The sequence below is a fragment of the Podarcis pityusensis genome, assembly GCF_964106645.2.
Source record: "Podarcis pityusensis genome assembly, chromosome: 1".
NCBI lineage: Eukaryota > Metazoa > Chordata > Lepidosauria > Squamata > Lacertidae > Podarcis > Podarcis pityusensis.
Genome location: NC_138028.1, coordinates 15,851,119 through 15,868,364, shown reverse-complemented (window position 1 = coordinate 15,868,364; position 17,246 = coordinate 15,851,119). Strand labels below are relative to the sequence as shown.

Here is a 17,246-nt window from a genome sequence, read left to right as displayed (position 1 = left end):
AGAAAGTTGATAAGCTGATCCTCCTAGGTGTGGTAGGGAGAGAAACTGGAGGAAGAGGCTTGGGGTGCTGCTTGCCACTGCAGTTTGGAGCACGTGACCCTCTCCTAGGTTGTGTGGGGGTTGTTGACCCATTGTCTTCTGGACGCCTGCATGCCACCCTGGGGACAAAATGCCTCCTTTGAATCCCTGCATCATGTCAAAGTAACATTAACATTGGAGGACATAGATCTGTTCAACTCATCCACACTCTCATTGGTCCTGAGATTTCTAGTCACAGGGTCTAGAGAGGCTTTTCTTTCGTCCTGCGTTTTCCCAGGAAAACCCACTGTTTACTGCTGAATTGGAACAAATGTCAATTCACAGAAAACCTGATCGACATTCAGTAGTAAACGGTGGGTGTTCGGGGGGATGGGACACAAAGGTCTCTCAGACCCTTGACTAGAACTCACAGAACAAAAGAAATTGTGGACGAGTCTTTAGTTTAAAAGGGGACAAACAAAAAAACAACAACCCTTGAGTGACAGCTTTCTTCTTTCCCAACGTATGTTTTATTTCACTGGTGCCATTTTAAGACATGCTTATTTGAGAAACTGCGAAAATCCATCTATACCCAGCAGAGAGAGAGAGAGAGCGAGCAGAAAAGTACCCAAGATAGCCAGGTGATTCATTTCAGCATCACTGCAGAATTGGAAGGAAACATTAGTGAGACATTCCCAGCCACACAATCTCCACAAAACTAAAGCATTAAACTATGTGGGACTTGGGTGCTTCCTCATAGTAAGATTGCAGGTGCACAGAGCTAGAACAGGGCAACAGAAACAATGAACGCAGGAATATGCTTTTACCCAAGTCGGGCTATTGGTCTGTCTGGCTCAATAGGTCTACACCATGGGTAGGCAAACTAAGGTCTGTGGGCCGGATCTGGCCCAATTGCCTTCTAAATCCGGCCCACAGACAGTCCGGGAATCACCGTGTTTTTACATGAGTAGAATGTGTGCTTTTATTTCAAATGCATCTCTGGGTTATTTGTGGGGCATAGGAATCCATTCATATATTTTTTTCAAAATATAGTCTGGCCCCCCACAAGGTCTGAGGGACAGTGGACCGGCCCCCTGCTGAAAAAGTTTGCTGACCCCTGGTCTACACCTATCAGCATCAGCTCTCTAGGATTTCAGGTGCAATCCTTTCCCCCATCCCTACATTGATATGCTGAGGACAGAACCTAGGACCTTTTGCATAAATCACCATGTCTAAGCTGCCAGGGAGTGTCCCAGGGTATGGTCCGAAGGTCCACCTCTTTGTTGAAGCAAAGCGTGTTTGGGTCAGTGTGCGGATGGATGACCACTTTGGGAACCTGTTACATCCTGCCTTGGGTTCCATGATGGGAAGAGGGTGAGTTATGCATGCGTGTGAAAGTAAATAGATAAATAAAATAGAGCACCTTCCATATGAGCAGTGCTTTTTTTCTGGGGGGATGCAGGGGGGAGCATACCCCTAAACATTTTGTGAATCTTTGTACTTTTGTCCATTTGCTGTATTTATTTCCCCCGATTTGAACTATAAAATGGTGGTTTTCTTGAGTCAAAATGAGAGTACCCCTAAACATTTTTTTTAAAGGAAAAAAAAGCACTGCATATGAGGATTAAGCTAAATCAGCTAAGGGCTTAGAAAATGGATGACAGAGGAACATGTTAAACATAGTGTGGAGAAGCAGAGCATCTTCTGCATCGCAGTACCAGAACCTTGGTCATCCAATGAAACTAATCAGTGGTAGATGTTATATGTCAGATTCTTCATGTGCTTATGCCCTTCAGTCGGAAAGCATTTAGACCTAATCAAAAACACTTCCCCTTTTCCGCCCTGCAGTACTCTATCTGTCTGTCTCTTTCCGTTTTTTTGCTTGCCACCCAAGCCAGAGAGTTCCTGGGCTGAATGGACCGGCAGAAGCAGAAACCCATTGGGTTCCACCACAAGGTGCTCCCATGTCTTCTCCTAGGTCTCTCTGCAAGGCAATGGCGGCTGGACCCCATTCAGACTGGTAGGGCAGGAGGAAGCCAACAGTAGAAGGAGCCAGAGTCAACGATAGGCAGACCCAATGGCAGCTATTGCCAACAAACTCTAGTTTTGTGCCCATCCTGCTACCTACTGAGTTCTACATGGGCAACATGTTACTAAGGAGGAAGAAGCCAACACCTAGGGCCACCCTTCTGGACTTGGTTGCAAGAATGCAGACCAGTGGGCTGAGGGCAGACAGAGGTTGATAGGACAGTGGCACTCGCCCTGATGCACCAGCCTCCACTGAGAGAAGGTATGCAAGGAGGACAACAGAGAAGAGGTAGTGCCCAGACAGAGAATTTGCTTCTGCCACTGCCCTGCCCACAGTTCCTATTTGTTACACATCGCAGCGAACAAGAGCCCATTCTGCTACCTCAAGTATGGGGGGTGAGCAGTTTCTTTTGCCGTAGCGTCTCCCCAACCCGCTCTAGAATCGGGATGTCCTTTGACTTCCTGACAACTGTTTCGTCAAGCATAACAATGTCGCCATCCAGAGGTTGCGGCAAAGGAGCCACAGGTGAAGTTGGCGAGAGTCCCACAGCTTCCGAAGGCTCCACATCCATGAGCAAGGCGAGGTCGGGCACCAGCCCCTGAACTTCCGCCTCCGAGTCTTTCGGAAGCTCAGAGCCCCTTGGAATTATTCCGGGCAGGTTGGTCGCCGTCCCTGTAGAGAGACTTCTGTTTGCTCTTTGGGCATCGATGCTGGGTTCCATATCAATGTCATCGTGCCTTCTTGTTGATGGAGGAATCCACCTTGCAGGCATTGGGAAAGGTTCTGATGCTTCCCCTCCCGATCCAATCAAGTGCATTGTAGGAGCGTGCGCTGCTTGGGGCCTTCTGTCGCTAGGATGGTTCGCATTGAAGTCAGGGTGAATTGAGAGCTCTTCCCAGAATCTGCCACCGGAATCTGTAGGCTAGCACAATGACAAAACACTGTACCATCATACAAATACAAGACGTGCTCATTTACCCAAGTGGAATGAGAGATACAGAGAGAGAGAGAGAGAGAATGTGTACATACATTATGTGTCTGCATAGGTAAAGGTAAAGGGACCCGGAGCATTAGGTCCAGTTGTGACCGACTCTGGGGTTGCGGCGCTCATCTCGCTTTATTGGCCGAGGGAGCCGGCGTACAGCTTCCGGGTCATGTGGCCAGCATGACTAAGCCGCTTCTGGTGAACCAGAGCAGCGCACGGAAATGCCGTTTACCTTCCCACCAGAGCAGTACCTATTTATCTACTTGCACTTTGACGTGCTTTCGAACTGCTAGGTTGGCAGGAGCAGGGACCGAGCAATGGGAGCTCACCCCGTTGCGGGGATTTGAACCGCCGACCTTCTGATCAGCAAGTCCTAGGCTCTATGGTTTAACCCACAGCACCACCCACGTCCATAGAGGACATCTAAAGCATTTGGGTATGCAAGTTTCCACTTCTTTTACGATGTGCAGCTAGGGATGGATGGAACAGTTCAGTGCTAAAGCTTGCATGTAGAATGTACGCCCCTCTAACAAAATGCTGGACAGTTTCTCACCCGCTTAACTGTTGCCAAGGACTCTAATCAATGATATATTTTATTATAAGGTCCTTGGGGCAGAAACTTCTTTTTCTGCATAAAGCACCAAGCTACAGATGGCCAGGACTAGGCCCAGGACCGCTTGCATGCAAAGCCTGCACTGCAACCAGCAAGTTGCAACTCTTTCCCACTTTTAAGGGGATTAAATAAGGCTCCGTCCATAGGAGCACACTACCTCCAGGATCAGACCGCCAGTAATGCCTCTGAATACTAGTTACTGGAGACAGCAGCAGGAGACTGCTACTTCCCTTACGTGTTGCTTGGGATGCTGGACTAGGCAGGCTTTTAGACAGAGTGGTAGGGCTGCTATTATGTTCTTTTGGGGAATGGCGTTTTCACAGAATCGTAGAGTTGGAAGGGACCACAAGGGTCATCCAGTCCAGCCCCCAGCAATGCAGGAATCTTTTGTTCCATGTGTGGCTCAAACCCACAACCATCAGATTATGAGTTCTCATGCTCTACCAGCTACGCTATCTGTAAGGGGGAAAGTGGGGAAACACTCTTCTCTAATGCATTTTAAAAAGACATTCTTGTTATGATGAACGTGAAGGCCGGCTACTCTGCCAGTGGGGTTCTCAGAGTCACCCTCCCTGGAGCTGAAGGTGCATGTCCTGCAGTTTAAGTCTCCCAAGCTTAAATGGCCAGCTCAGCTCTTCATACACTCACGAGATTTGCATCTGCACCACCGAGACCTGAAAAACTTCTTAAGGAAGCTGCTTGCCTGCCCTAATTCACCCTGCAGCCCTGGTGAGAGATGAAACTGGGGAGTGTCTCTTTTCAAAGTCGCAGAGCTTCATTCAATTCAGGAAACATCCAGGGATTAGCCCAGGATGTGTTTCTGTCCTAAGAACTGAGCCCTCCACCTCATCCATTCATTCATTCATATGCTTCTAACTTCACTTTCAACCAAACGCCTCCAAGGCAGCCATACAAGACATACAAATTATGCCATACAAAAATGTGCATATATATATATATATATATATTCCTATAAATATTAATTACAAGCAACATGAATCCTTGCACAGTGAATTTCTCAACTGATCAGAGATGTGAACTTGCATTCTCTGCAGCCGCTACATCACACTTTGCTAGGTCTGTATTCTATGACCATCAGGCTATAATGGGTGTGTTTTGTGGAAGATATAGAGAGAGCAACACAGCTGCCTGCAATTAAGGACTTTTCATGGAGTGGGGGCGTGCAATAGCTATGGATGCAGGGAGAGGACTATCAGGTGGTCAGGTGACAAAGAGGACACAGGGCTCCTTCACTTTTAATAGTTGTATAGAAGGCAGGATTTTCCACTTCTTCTACCACCCAACTATTAAAAGAGAAACAGCCCTTCTTCCACCTGACCAACCTTGGTCACAATAAGCCCCCCCATTTCAAATTTTGCTATTGCGCCACCGTGCATTCCTATGTCTTCCCAGACCTTGTACCCCCCTCTTCCCTCAAACAAGAGAGCACCCTCAGGGCACCTTGTGAAGAAAAGCTGCACTTCTCTTCCTCAGCTTCATGGAACCTGTCGTGCAAATCATACTGAACGCTCCCTTGGTGCAGTTTCTTCTCCTCCGCTGTACATCTGCCAAGGACTGGAGGGGAAACACTTTATTATTGCATGGTTGCGGCTGCGCAAAGAGACGAAGTTACCTTTTTCTCCTTGTGCAGCAGAACATTCTCCTGCCCTCCTTGTTTACATGCCCCTCTAAATCTGTCATGGGTTTTTCACAGTGCAGGGCCCACGATGGGGTGAGCTCCCATTACTCGGTCCCTGCTCCTGCCAACCTAGCAGCTCGAAAGCACGTCAAAGTGCAAGTAGATAAATAGGTACCGCTCCAGCGGGAAGGCAAACGGCGTTTCCGTGCCCTGCTTTGGTTCGCCAAGAAGCGGCTTAGTCATGCTGGCCACATGACCCGGAAGCTTTACCTTTACCTTTATATCTTGCATATACGACCAAAAAGCATGTGGACAAGGGTGGACTTTGGTAATATGGCACCCTGTGCGCAAGGACAAAATTTGGTGCTGCTCCCCCACCCCTACCCCGTCATGAGGAAGACTTCAAATAGCTTACTTGGCTAACCGCCACGTGAAACCAAACAAGCAGAGAGCTTCTTTTCAGTTCTTTATTAGCAGTAAATAGAAATACATGGAGACCATGGAATGTGAGCTATTGCTCAGAGTGCCTGCTGCTCCCCCTGGCACCTACTTCCTACCTCTCAGACCCCTCCTGCTGTTTGCAGTGGCCGCGAAGGGAATCCCCCGTCTCTGTTTGGCTTTCTGTTCAGATAGATATATATATAAAGGTAAAGGGACTCCTGACCATTAGGTCCAGTCGTGGTCGACTCTGGGGTTGCGGCGCTCATCTCATTTTATTGGCCGAGGGAGCTGGTGTACAGCTTCTGGGTCATGTGGCCAGCATGACTAAGCCGCTTCTGGCGAACCAGAGCAGCGCACGGAAACGCCGTTTGCCTTCCCGCTAGAGTAGTACCTATTTATCTACTTGCACTTTGACGCGCTTTTGAACTGCTAGGTTGGCAGGAGCAGGGACCGAGCAACAGGAGTTCACCCCATCATGGGGATTCGAACCTTCTGATCTTCTGACCTTCTGATCGGCAAGTCCTAGGCTCTGTGGTTTAACCCACAGCGCCACCCGCTGGGAAACAACAACTGGGAAACACTTGCCTGCGAGCGCTCCAATTGGAGAACAGCCTTTACCAAAGGTGTCGTGGGCTTTGAAGATACTCGAACTCAGGATGCAAGGGAGAAATGTGCTAGGAGGAAGGCATGCTTGGCAAATCTACACTGTGATCAGCTCCTGCCTGGAAACCAATGTCCCCACCGTGGAAGGACGTGTGGATCAGGAATAGGCCTCCACAGTCACTTACGGACTCATTGTTAAAACCGTGTTTATGGAAGACATTGGCTCCAAGTACGTTCCCAAGCATAATTCAAGTGTTGGTGTTGACCTTTAAAGCCCTAAACGGCCTCGGACCAGTATACCTGAAGGAGCATCTCCACCCCCATCGTTCTGCCCAGACACTGGGGTCCAGCTCCGAGGGCCTTCTGGTGGTTCCCCTCACTGCGAGAAGCAAAGCTACAGGGAACCAGGCAGTGGGCCTTTTCGGTAGTGGCGCCTGCCCTGTGGAACGCCCTCCCATCAAATGTCAAAGAGATAAACAACTACCTGACATCTGACGGCAGCTCTATTCAGGGAAGTTTTTAATGTGTGACATTTTAATGTATTTTTAATCTTTGTTGGAAGCCGCCCAGAGTGGCTGGGGAAGCCCAGCCAGATGGGCGGGGTACAAATAATATATTATTATTATTATTATTATTATTATTATTATTATTATTATTTGGCTATGAGTGATCACCTAAGAAAGAAGAATGAAGGTTCTAGGGGAAAGAAGGAAGGAAGGAAGGAAGGAAGGAAGGAAGGAAGGAAGGAAGGAAGGAAGGAGGCATACTCTTCCAGAGACATCATGTCACCTGGCTGCTGTGCTGTTTCTAACCTGGCTCCTGGCACCTGGCTCCTGGCTCTGTCCAGGGCTAGTGCACCTGCTATCTTGCTCCTGTTCTTCACTATCCATTACTTCCCAGCTCTTTTGTTCTTCTGGACTCTGTCCCATCTCCCACCACCACGAACCTGGGTCCATACTCCCTTCATTGACCTGACTGAAAGCTTCCTGAGGTGGGGGCAGGGTGTCCTCCACTCCTCCTCCTCACCTGCCCAGTCCCTTGACACACATCCCGTTCTTATTTTCACAGTAATTCTTTTCTTAAAAAATAAATAAACTGTGCCCCCTCCATTTGGCGCCCTGTACAGGGGAACTGCACACACCTCCCTAAATCTAGCACTGATTATGGATAGCACATTGTCCAAAGTATTGACTTAAACCATTAGGATACAAAACTTGATCAAATTCTGAGCCTTTCCAGACCAGGTAAGTGTTGGTTGGTTTTCCGACCGCAGAACATTTTGCTGAATACAACCCAATATTTGTGAGCCGTGATCTAAGCACAACCCTTTCCAAACTGTTCATTATTCCAAAAGGGAAGTATCAGTGAATCTCCCTTTTGTAGGCAACTGTCAAAACTGCAGGAGCCCTGTTCTCTGTTTCACCTGCGGTCAACGTGCCCCTAAGTTCAGAAAACGGTAGTGTTGACATCCACAAATGAAGATACTTGGTTCAGAGTTTTATATAACAAAGCTGCAAAAAAAAAAAAAAAAAAGTACAAACCTACTTGATGAGTCAGATCCCCTGTTTTTTCTAGGAGTCCATCTGTGGGCATATAGATTATATCCTGTTTCGGAAATAATTACATTATAAATAGAAGAACTTCTTAGAATAGAAAAGCAGCTGCCTAAGTCTGATTCTCCCACAGCTAAACCTCTCTGAAATGTGGCAATAATGAATGTGAATTGCTTGAAATAGCTTTTGTAAAAACTTAGTTGTAGTACTGTACTGGCCTGAATATAAGCCTCATTTCCCCCCCCCCCCAATTCTGAGCATGAGAAGTTAAAGTGCGGCTTAAACCCGCAACCTTACAAAAACTGGCTTTTATGATATCGCTGCTGAAACAGACATACGGTAAAACGGAACAGGTCTGAGTGCCTGCAAAATTTTAAGGGAGCGGCTTATATTCGGGTATTGTATTTTTTTCTCCTCACCCCCTTTGAATTTTAAAGTTGCGTTGCAGCTTACATTCGGGCCAATACGGTACTTGCCTGACTGAAGAAATTGAACATGTGAAGTGGGAAGATACAAAGACAACACAAGGGTGACAGAAGAGGGATTTTCAGCAGGTGTCACCTGCTGGTAAACCGGCTGAAATCCCCTCTGTTGAGGTGCAGGAGTCTACAGAGAAGAGGCACAATTGCCTGGAAATGCCGCAGTCATTACCTTAAGGTTGGTGTCAGAAGCTGGTCTTGTCCCAGACTCCACTGTGCATTTCTGCTTTTGGGGAAAAAGAACATAGAGGCAATATTGTAAATGGCCACAAATGGGCAACAAACTTCTCTAAAGTTGAAGAAATTCAAAATACATAGGATGACTTCCGGGGGCGGCGCGAACGGCAATGGCGGTCCTCTTCTGAACGGGAGAGGAGGCTCCACAGACAACGGGTCGTCCGCTACGGCGAAGCGGAGACCCACTTCGGAAAACCACAGGCAGCAAGAGCCTGTGGTCTTGAGGCTCGGTGGGCGCCTTAAGCGACCCTCCAAACGCTGAAGGAACCCTGTAAGGGGCTCCGGAGCGTGGAGGGGGGTTGCGGCGCTGAGAGCTGTTTCACAGTCTGTGGAGCGAAGCCGCGCTGCTGCTGCCGGTGAGCGCTGATCCCTTTTCCTGTCAAAATTCGGATTCGGATGAAAAGCAACTTATTCGTGAGTAAAGACTGAATCACTTGAAATTAGAGACTTTAAATGAAAAATCTCAATTTGCTTGAACTTGGTTGAAAGCGGAGAGACGTGGAAACAGGAAGTCCGTCTTCCGCTGCCATTGAACTTGAAAAAAGCAACTAGTTGAAGGAGTGGAGGCTGAAAGAAAGAGATTTTAAACTTTACAGATCTAAGCATCCACTGAACTTGCAACCTAAAGTAAAGACTCTAAGTTAAAGATTTGGAATTATTACTTGCACTTGACTTTCCTCCTTTTATTGGATTACAATTAAAAGGTGAAACCCAGGGTCCGGAGCTGCCTGAGCATTGAGAGATTGAGCTGTCAGTACTGCAGATTTGGATATTGTATATTGGAACTTGCAACATTCTGAGGGTATTGAGACCTTTTAAATTTGAAACATTCTTTTTGGAGACAAATAAGCACTGTCTGTAACAAAGTGACTATTTATCAACTCTGCTAAACATTTGTATCTGAAGGTTCTTGGATACTAAATTAGACTCTGAAAGACATTTTAAGCTCCCTCTAGAGGATTGGATTAAAACAGTGACTTTACATTTACATTTACTTTCGATTCCCTTGTTGTTTGCTTGCTCTGGGCCTTTCTATTCCCATGGGAATAACTCAGTGTGACCTTGACTGATAGATAACGTTGGAATGAGTGGCACAAGAAAAAGAGGGAGAGTTAGACAAACAACTTTAACAACTCTAACCTCAGCCTCGCAGACACGCAGATCATCTGTACCTACTTTGCCCTCAGAAGTAGAAGTTGAAGAAGTTGCTTTGTCACAGGCAAAAGAGGGAGAGGGTGAAGCAGAGCAGTTACAATTGGAAGATATGGCCTCAGGAGCATCTGTTTCTGTTCTAGACAAAATCTTTGAAAAATTGGAAGCTTTGGACAAGAAAGTAGATGTGCAATCAGCAAAGATTGACAAAAATACAGAATGTCTAAATAAATTAACTATACAAGTGGTACAGAATACACAAGCAATTGGACAGTTAACGGAGGCCTCAGCAGAAAATCGGAAATTGGCTGAGGATACCAGACAAAAATTGGAAAATTTAGAGCAAGAGGTAAGACCACTCACCAAACAAGTTGGGGAACATCAGATTTATCTTTCTATGATAGAACTGCGAAATCGTGAGAATAATTTGAGGATTAGATCACTACAAGAGGCAGAAGAAGGAAATCTAACTGAGTTTTTGACCAAAGAATTCTCCAAGTTCTGGAATTTGGAAGAAAAGGATTTTAAAATTGTGTCAGCTTTCAGACTTGGAAGATTCACAAAGAAGGAGAGGCCCAGAGACTGTCTGATAACATTGAGATCAAAGGAGGAAAGGGACAAGATTTTGGGCCTACACTACGGAAAGTCACTGGAGGTTTTGGATAGAAGAATTGAAATTTACAAAGATATTCCAAGACAGCTGTTGGATCTTAGAGCCGCCTACTCTGAACTTGCTAAACTACTAAGGAGCAACGCAATTCCATTTAGGTGGGAATTTCCCCAAGGAATATCTTTTACCTTTAGAGGGAGAAAGGTCAAAATTAGAACATTGGAAGAGAGAGACAAATTTTTGGCTACACACGGAGAGGACCTTCAAAAAGGAATTGAATTACCTTCTGGGCCTGGGGCAACGCCAGCATCAACACCAGCACCTGGGGAACCTGAAGATCCAGAGAAGATACCACCCCTGGAGAAATAACCAGATTAATTCAGGATGTCTCTGCAATTGCTGAGTTGGAATATTAATGGTTGTAACATTCCGGAAAAAAGGAAGAAAATATTTCACATACTAAAAAAAGAACAATTGGACATTATCTGTCTACAAGAAACACATGTGACGAGGCTCCACAGAAAAGTGTTAATAAATAAAAGATTGGGCCAGGAATTTGTATCGTCGGATAAAGTCAAGAAGAGAGGCGTGGTGATATATGCAAAAGAGAGCCTGTCACCCAAATTCTTATTTAAAGATGAACATGGAAGAATTTTGGCTATTGAGATACAATATCAAGGAGAGAAACTGTTGATATTAGGAATCTATGCACCTAATGAAGGGAAATCGGAATTTTACAAGAAGCTGCAGGAGACAATGCTGGATTATCTGGACTACAACAACATCATAATGATGGGAGATATGAATGGGGTCGTATCAACCAACATGGACAAGTCACAAAGTCAAAATGTTACAAAAGACGGCAGACTACCTAAAACCTTTTTTGAAATGATAGACAATATGGATTTGATTGATGTTTGGAGGACAAAGAACCCACTAGGAAGAGAGGGAACATTCTTTTCTGAAGCCCAACTGACCTGGACAAGAATCGACCAAATATGGATTTCTAGAGGCCTGGCACCTAAGGTCAGAAAAGTGGAAATCTGCCCAAAGACTTGTTCCGACCATAATGCAGTAAAGATGGATATGACATTACTACCAACTGGATCCTTTAGATGGAAGATGAATGACAATTTGTTCAGAGATCAGGAAATTACTAAGAAGGCCCAAAAAGTTTTGAAGGATTATTTTGAGATAAATATGAATACTACGGTGGAAAAAAGAATCGTCTGGGACGCAAGCAAAGCTGTAATGAGGGGATTCTTGATACAACAGAATGCAGTAAAGAAAAGAACACAAAATGAGAAAAAAGATAAGATCTTGGATAAAATAAAAGAATTAGAGAAGAAATTAAGAGTGAATCCGAAGTCACAGCCAACTCTGAGAGAAATTAAACTTTATCAAACACAATATTCTAAACTGATAAATCAGGAAATCGAATGGAAGGTTAAATTAATGAAACAAAAAACGTTTGAGTCGGCGAATAAATGTGGAAAACTGCTAGCCTGGCAGTTGAAGAGAAGACAAAGATTAAATACGGTAACAAACTTAGAGGTTGATGGAAAAAACATTCAGAATCCAGTGGACATTAGAAAGTGTTTCCAGAGATACTTCAAAAAACTATACACCCAAGGGCCGCAAGACGAAGTTGAGATTAAACAATTTTTGGCAAGAAATGGACTATCTAAATTGTCACAAGAAAATAGGACAATCCTGAATTCTAAAATAACACGACAGGAGATTGAACAAGCCATTCAGAACATGCAACTCGGCAAATCTCCAGGGCCAGATGGGCTGACCTCCAAGTACTATAAGACATTAAAAGACTATTTGATACAACCTTTGATGGAGGTCAGCAATGAAATTATGGAGGGGAAGAGGGCACCGGAGTCGTGGAAGGAAGCGTTTATCACATTAATACCAAAGTCGGAAGCTGAAAAGACACAACTTAAGAACTACCGTCCCATCTCCCTTCTAAATGTGGATTACAAAATATTTGCAGACATTTTGGCAAGTAGATTTAAAAAAGTTTTAAATGAAGTAATTCATAAGGACCAGGCCGGCTTTCTCCCAGGTAGACATCTGTTTGCTAATACAAGGAACATTATTGACATTTTGGAACTTTTGCAAACAGATATAAATACAAAAGCAGTTCTAATTTTTATAGATGCGGAGAAGGCCTTTGACAATATCTCCTGGAAATTTATGATGGGAAATTTAAAAGAGATGGGAGTGGGATGGGGTTTTGAGAATGGGATTGAGGCGATATATTCAGAACAGAAAGCTAAATTGATAGTTAATAATGTGGTTACAGAAGAGTTCAAAATTGAAAAAGGGACACGACAAGGTTGCCCTATCTCCCCTTTGTTATTCATTTCGGTTCTGGAAGTGCTATTGAACATGATTAGAGGGGATCGGTTGGTGGAAGGAATTCAGGTCGGACAGAAACAATACAAATTAAAAGCTTTTGCAGATGACCTGGTTTTGACCCTGCAGAAGCCAGAGCCTAGTACGAAAAGAGTATTACAATTGATTAATGACTTTGGTCGGGTGGCTGGATTTAAATTAAATAAACAGAAAACTAAGGTCTTGGGGAAAAATTTGAATGATACAGAGTCAGAACGGTTTCAGAATGAGACGGAACTTAATGTGGTTAAAAAAGTAAAATACCTAGGGGTAAACATAACAGCAAAAAATCTAAGTCTATTTAAGGACAACTATGAAAAATGCTGGACAGAAATTAAGAGAGACTTAGATAGTTGGTCAAAATTGAAACTTTCTTTGTTAGGCCGAATTGCTGCTATCAAGATGAATGTATTGCCAAGGATGTTGTTTTTATTTCAAACACTTCAGGTTTTGGACAAAAAGGAGTGCTTTCAGAAGTGGCAGAGAGATATTTCTAAGTTTGTCTGGCAGGGCAAAAAGCCCAGAATTAAGTTTAAGATACTAACTGACGCAAAACAAAGAGGGGGCTTTGCCCTGCCAGACCTAAAGTTGTATTATGAAGCCGCAGCGTTCTGCTGGCTAAAAGACTGGCTACTTCTTGAAGACACTGATGTGTTAGATCTGGAAGGGTTCAACAATGCTTTTGGATGGCATGCATATTTATGGTATGACAAGGTTAAAGCAAATAAGGCCTTTAAGAACCATATTGTCAGAAAATCACTGTTTAATGTCTGGACAAAATATAAAGACTTGCTGGAAAATAAAACACCAAGGTGGCTTTCACCTTTGGAAGCTAAGGCCCGAAAAAGACCCAATATGGAGGCTAAATGGCCAAAATATTGGGAAATACTAGAAAAGGATGGAGATAATTGGAAATTGCAGAGTTTGGAGAAAATGAAAGACAAAGTGCGAGACTGGTTACATTACGCTCAGATTAAAGAAGTTTTTAAAAATGATAAGAAACTAGGGTTCCAGGTGGAGAAATCGAAACTAGAAACAGAATTGTTAGAACCAAAGATTAAGGTACTTTCAAGGATGTATAACTTGCTGTTAAAATGGAATACACAAGATGAAACGGTTAAATCGGCTATGATAAGGTGGGCACAGGACATTGGGTATAATATCATGTTTGAGGACTGGGAAAGGTTGTGGAGTAATGGATTGAAACTTACTGCATGTAACGCTTTGAAAGAAAATGTAATGAAAATGATTTATAGATGGTATATGACCCCAGTCAAACTTGCAAAAATTTACCACCTGTCTGATAATAAGTGTTGGAAATGTAAAGAGTGTGAGGGAACGTTCTTCCACCTCTGGTGGACTTGCCCTAAAGTGAAGGCGTTCTGGGAAATGATTTATAATGAATTGAAAAAGGTATTTAAATATACCTTCACTAAGAAACCAGAGGCTTTCCTTTTGGGTATTGTCGGCCAAGGGGTGGTAAAGAAGGACCAGACATTTTTTATGTATGCAACAACAGCAGCAAGGATACTTCTCGCAAAACACTGGAAAACTCAAGATCTACCCACACTGGAAGAATGGCAGATGCAACTGATAGACTACATGGAACTGGCTGAAATGACCGGCAGAATTCGTGACCTGGGAGAAGAGAGGATTGAGGAGGACTGGAAGAAATTTAAGAATTATTTACAAAAACATTGTAATTTGAGTGAATGCTAAATAAGATGCTAGACCAAAATAACTGAGCACCACTAAATTTAGAGGTTTTTAAGAAAATAAGTAAGATTGTGAAAATTTAACTCCTTTTGAGAACTATAAGAATTTGAAACATAGAAGGGATATAAGAATGTAAATAAGATGATAAATTGCTGACAAAATGTTATAACGAGGAAAGTGGGAGCGGGAGATGTGAGGAAGTCCAAAGAAAATGTGAAATTATGTTAAGACAAATGTTATATTGTTTATTATGTTTATTTCTATTGTAAAACCCAATAAATTGTTTTTTAAAAAAAAAAGATTTTTAAAAAAATGAATTTTAGTTGGATAGAATGGCCAAGTGAAAAGAACGCTGGCTCTTTTGTTTCAGACAAGAATGGAGTTTGAAACTAGCCTTTTTGTATACCAATAGCTTAGTAACATTTACCACCTTGTAACCAAGCAACATGTCACTGCCTGTGCAACTTTTTCTGACTGCTGCATGGAAAAACATATTAATCTGACCTTTGGAGAGTTTTGTAAGTAAACTATTTTATGACTTACCAAACATGTGATCTATTTGTGTGCTTGCTAGGGAAGTGAGATATATTGGGGTTCACTGGGAAAGGCACATTTAAAAAGTTTTCCAGCATATATTTCCATGCTTTTCTTTGCTGTCTTTTTTGTGCTGTTAAATTTTTGCTGGGGTTCTCTTACCCAAAAGCATTTGGCCAAAACCTAGGCCTCGGCTTCCAGGATTCCAGTGAATTGTTATAAGGATAAAATAGTGCATCCATGGATGCTACCCTACACTCTTTGGGGAAAAGCTAGGATGAAATTTTTATAAATAAATATTTCCCACTTTATTTTCACCAGGAGGCTATGTTAATCTGAACATATTTGAGAAGGATGAGAATGGTGATGATAGGAGAAGAAAAGGAAGGAGAATTTATTTTATAAATATTAGAAAACAACATAGTCTTCTGTGATATGGAACATATAGACCAGCGTTTCCCAAACTTGAATATCCAGCTGTTTTTGGACTATGATTCCCATCATCCCTGACCACTGGATGGGAGTTGTGGTACAAAAACATCTGGAGACCCAATTTTGGGAAACATTGATATAGACAAAAGATAACCCCATAGAGTTAAATAAGGAATTTACCATGAATCTATGCCTTAGTCCCTCCATGTTGTCTGGAGATCTGGCAACATCCATCAGAGCAGAAGTCTAAAACAAAGGTTTAATAGAGAGCTTTGCTGAAAAGGACCACTTTTACCATGTTCCTAAATATAAACAATTTCACTGAGTATTTCCATTCATCTTTGTAACTAGCAAACTGCTTCATGGCTTAACCTCTTGGTACCCACTTCTGCTCTTTTTGCCTCCTGAGGAGGAAGCCAAACTCATGAAAGGTGTTGTTGTTTTTTAATGCTGATGACCTCAGCCCATTGTGACACAATGCACAGCTCCAAAATAAATCGCCTCTCCACAGCTAATCATGTTTTCTTAGAGCAAAACCAAATATACCGTACTTTTCCGTGTATAACACTAGGTTTTCTTAGTTTAAAATTATGTGAAAATCTGTGGGTCATCATATACAGTGGTACCTCAGGTTACATACGCTTCAGGTTACATACGCTTCAGGTTACAGACTCTACTAACCCAGAAATAGTGCTTCAGGTTAAGAACTTTGCTTCAGGATGAGAACAGAAATCGTGCTCCAGTGGCGCGGCAGCAGCAGGAGGCCCCATTAGCTAAAGTGGTGCTTCAGGTTAAGAACAGTTTCAGGTTAAGAACAAACCTCCGGAACAAATTAAGTACTTAACCTGAGGTACCACTGTACACAGATAGTGAATGGCTGGGATTTATTAAATTGGAGTCCCTAAAAATATATGGGGTCTTATATATGGGGACATGTTATACCTGGAAAAATACAGTAGTTTGTGAAGGGTGCTGACCTCACAGACCTATCATTCCCAGCAGCCTTAATAAAATACAGTCAAATCTCGTTCTACATCCGCCTCCGCTTGCATCCACTTCAGCGAACGTCCACGGCAAACCTGGAAGTACCGGAACGGGTTACTTCTGGGTTCGCCACTCACGCATGCGCAGAAGCGCTAAATCGTGCTGCGTGTGTGCAGACGCGGCACTTCAATGTGCGTCGTTTTTGGGTTGCGGCGGGGCCTCCGGAACGGATCCCTGGATCCCCGCCGTAACCCGAGGTTCCAATGTACTGTTCTCAGGATTCCTCATTACATAACCTTGACACAACTATTGTTGTGCACCAACCCAATCTCCAAGTGAAAGAATGTCCCTATTTTCTAAGGAGTGTTGGAGGGTAGTTATCCTTTCCTAGGAGAAACAGGAGCACTTCCAAAAGCTAGGGTGGGAAGTATATAGCTTATGTGGCTGACCACACACTTTGCAGAAGACTCAGGCAGTAATGAGAAGGGCATTCACCTGCAGGCTGTCAGGGCGAACAGTGCTAGCCTTCCTCTGCTACCAGTACTGTGATTCTGACATCTACTGATTTTAGTGTCAACATTAGGATCTGCATCTCCAAACCAGGAAACAATTACATCTACAAACCTACCTTTGGGTCATTTTTAATTCTGTTAGCCACCAAGTGCTAGCATTTTGCCTTTGCGAAGAAGTCACCTCTCACACCAAGGCAATCTGTTCCATGCCATGCTCACAACTATGGTAACAGAACTGTGGCACATGCTACACTATGACATCACCATTGGCATGGAAAGCTTATCTACATAAGCATATCCCAG

General features: G+C 43.6%; 1 protein-coding gene across 10 annotated transcripts; it reads right to left on the bottom strand.

The window, feature by feature from the left end:
* Nucleotides 1–518: 518 nt before the first annotated feature.
* On the bottom strand, nt 519–17,169 carry LOC308469710 (uncharacterized protein). 10 transcript variants are annotated; one of them, XR_013982135.1, is made up of 7 exons: nt 17,060–17,169; nt 15,628–15,693; nt 8,533–8,586; nt 7,870–7,933; nt 5,107–5,220; nt 2,429–2,969; nt 519–678 (listed from the first exon to the last, which is right to left on the bottom strand). XR_013982135.1 is itself a non-coding variant. In XM_080992564.1 (7 exons), the coding sequence occupies exons 2-6, from the start codon at nt 15,679–15,681 to the stop codon at nt 2,430–2,432; spliced, it is 822 nt and encodes a 273-aa protein (XP_080848690.1). In that variant the 5' UTR covers nt 15,682–15,693; nt 17,060–17,169; the 3' UTR covers nt 519–678; nt 2,429. The 10 variants fall into 10 exon arrangements, 6 of the variants coding, with proteins under 6 accessions (XP_080848690.1, XP_080848691.1, XP_080848693.1 ...); XM_080992564.1 differs by having other exon boundaries at nt 7,874–7,933; XM_080992565.1 differs by having other exon boundaries at nt 7,874–7,933; nt 8,533–8,583.
* Between the last annotated feature and the right edge of the window lie 77 nt (nt 17,170–17,246).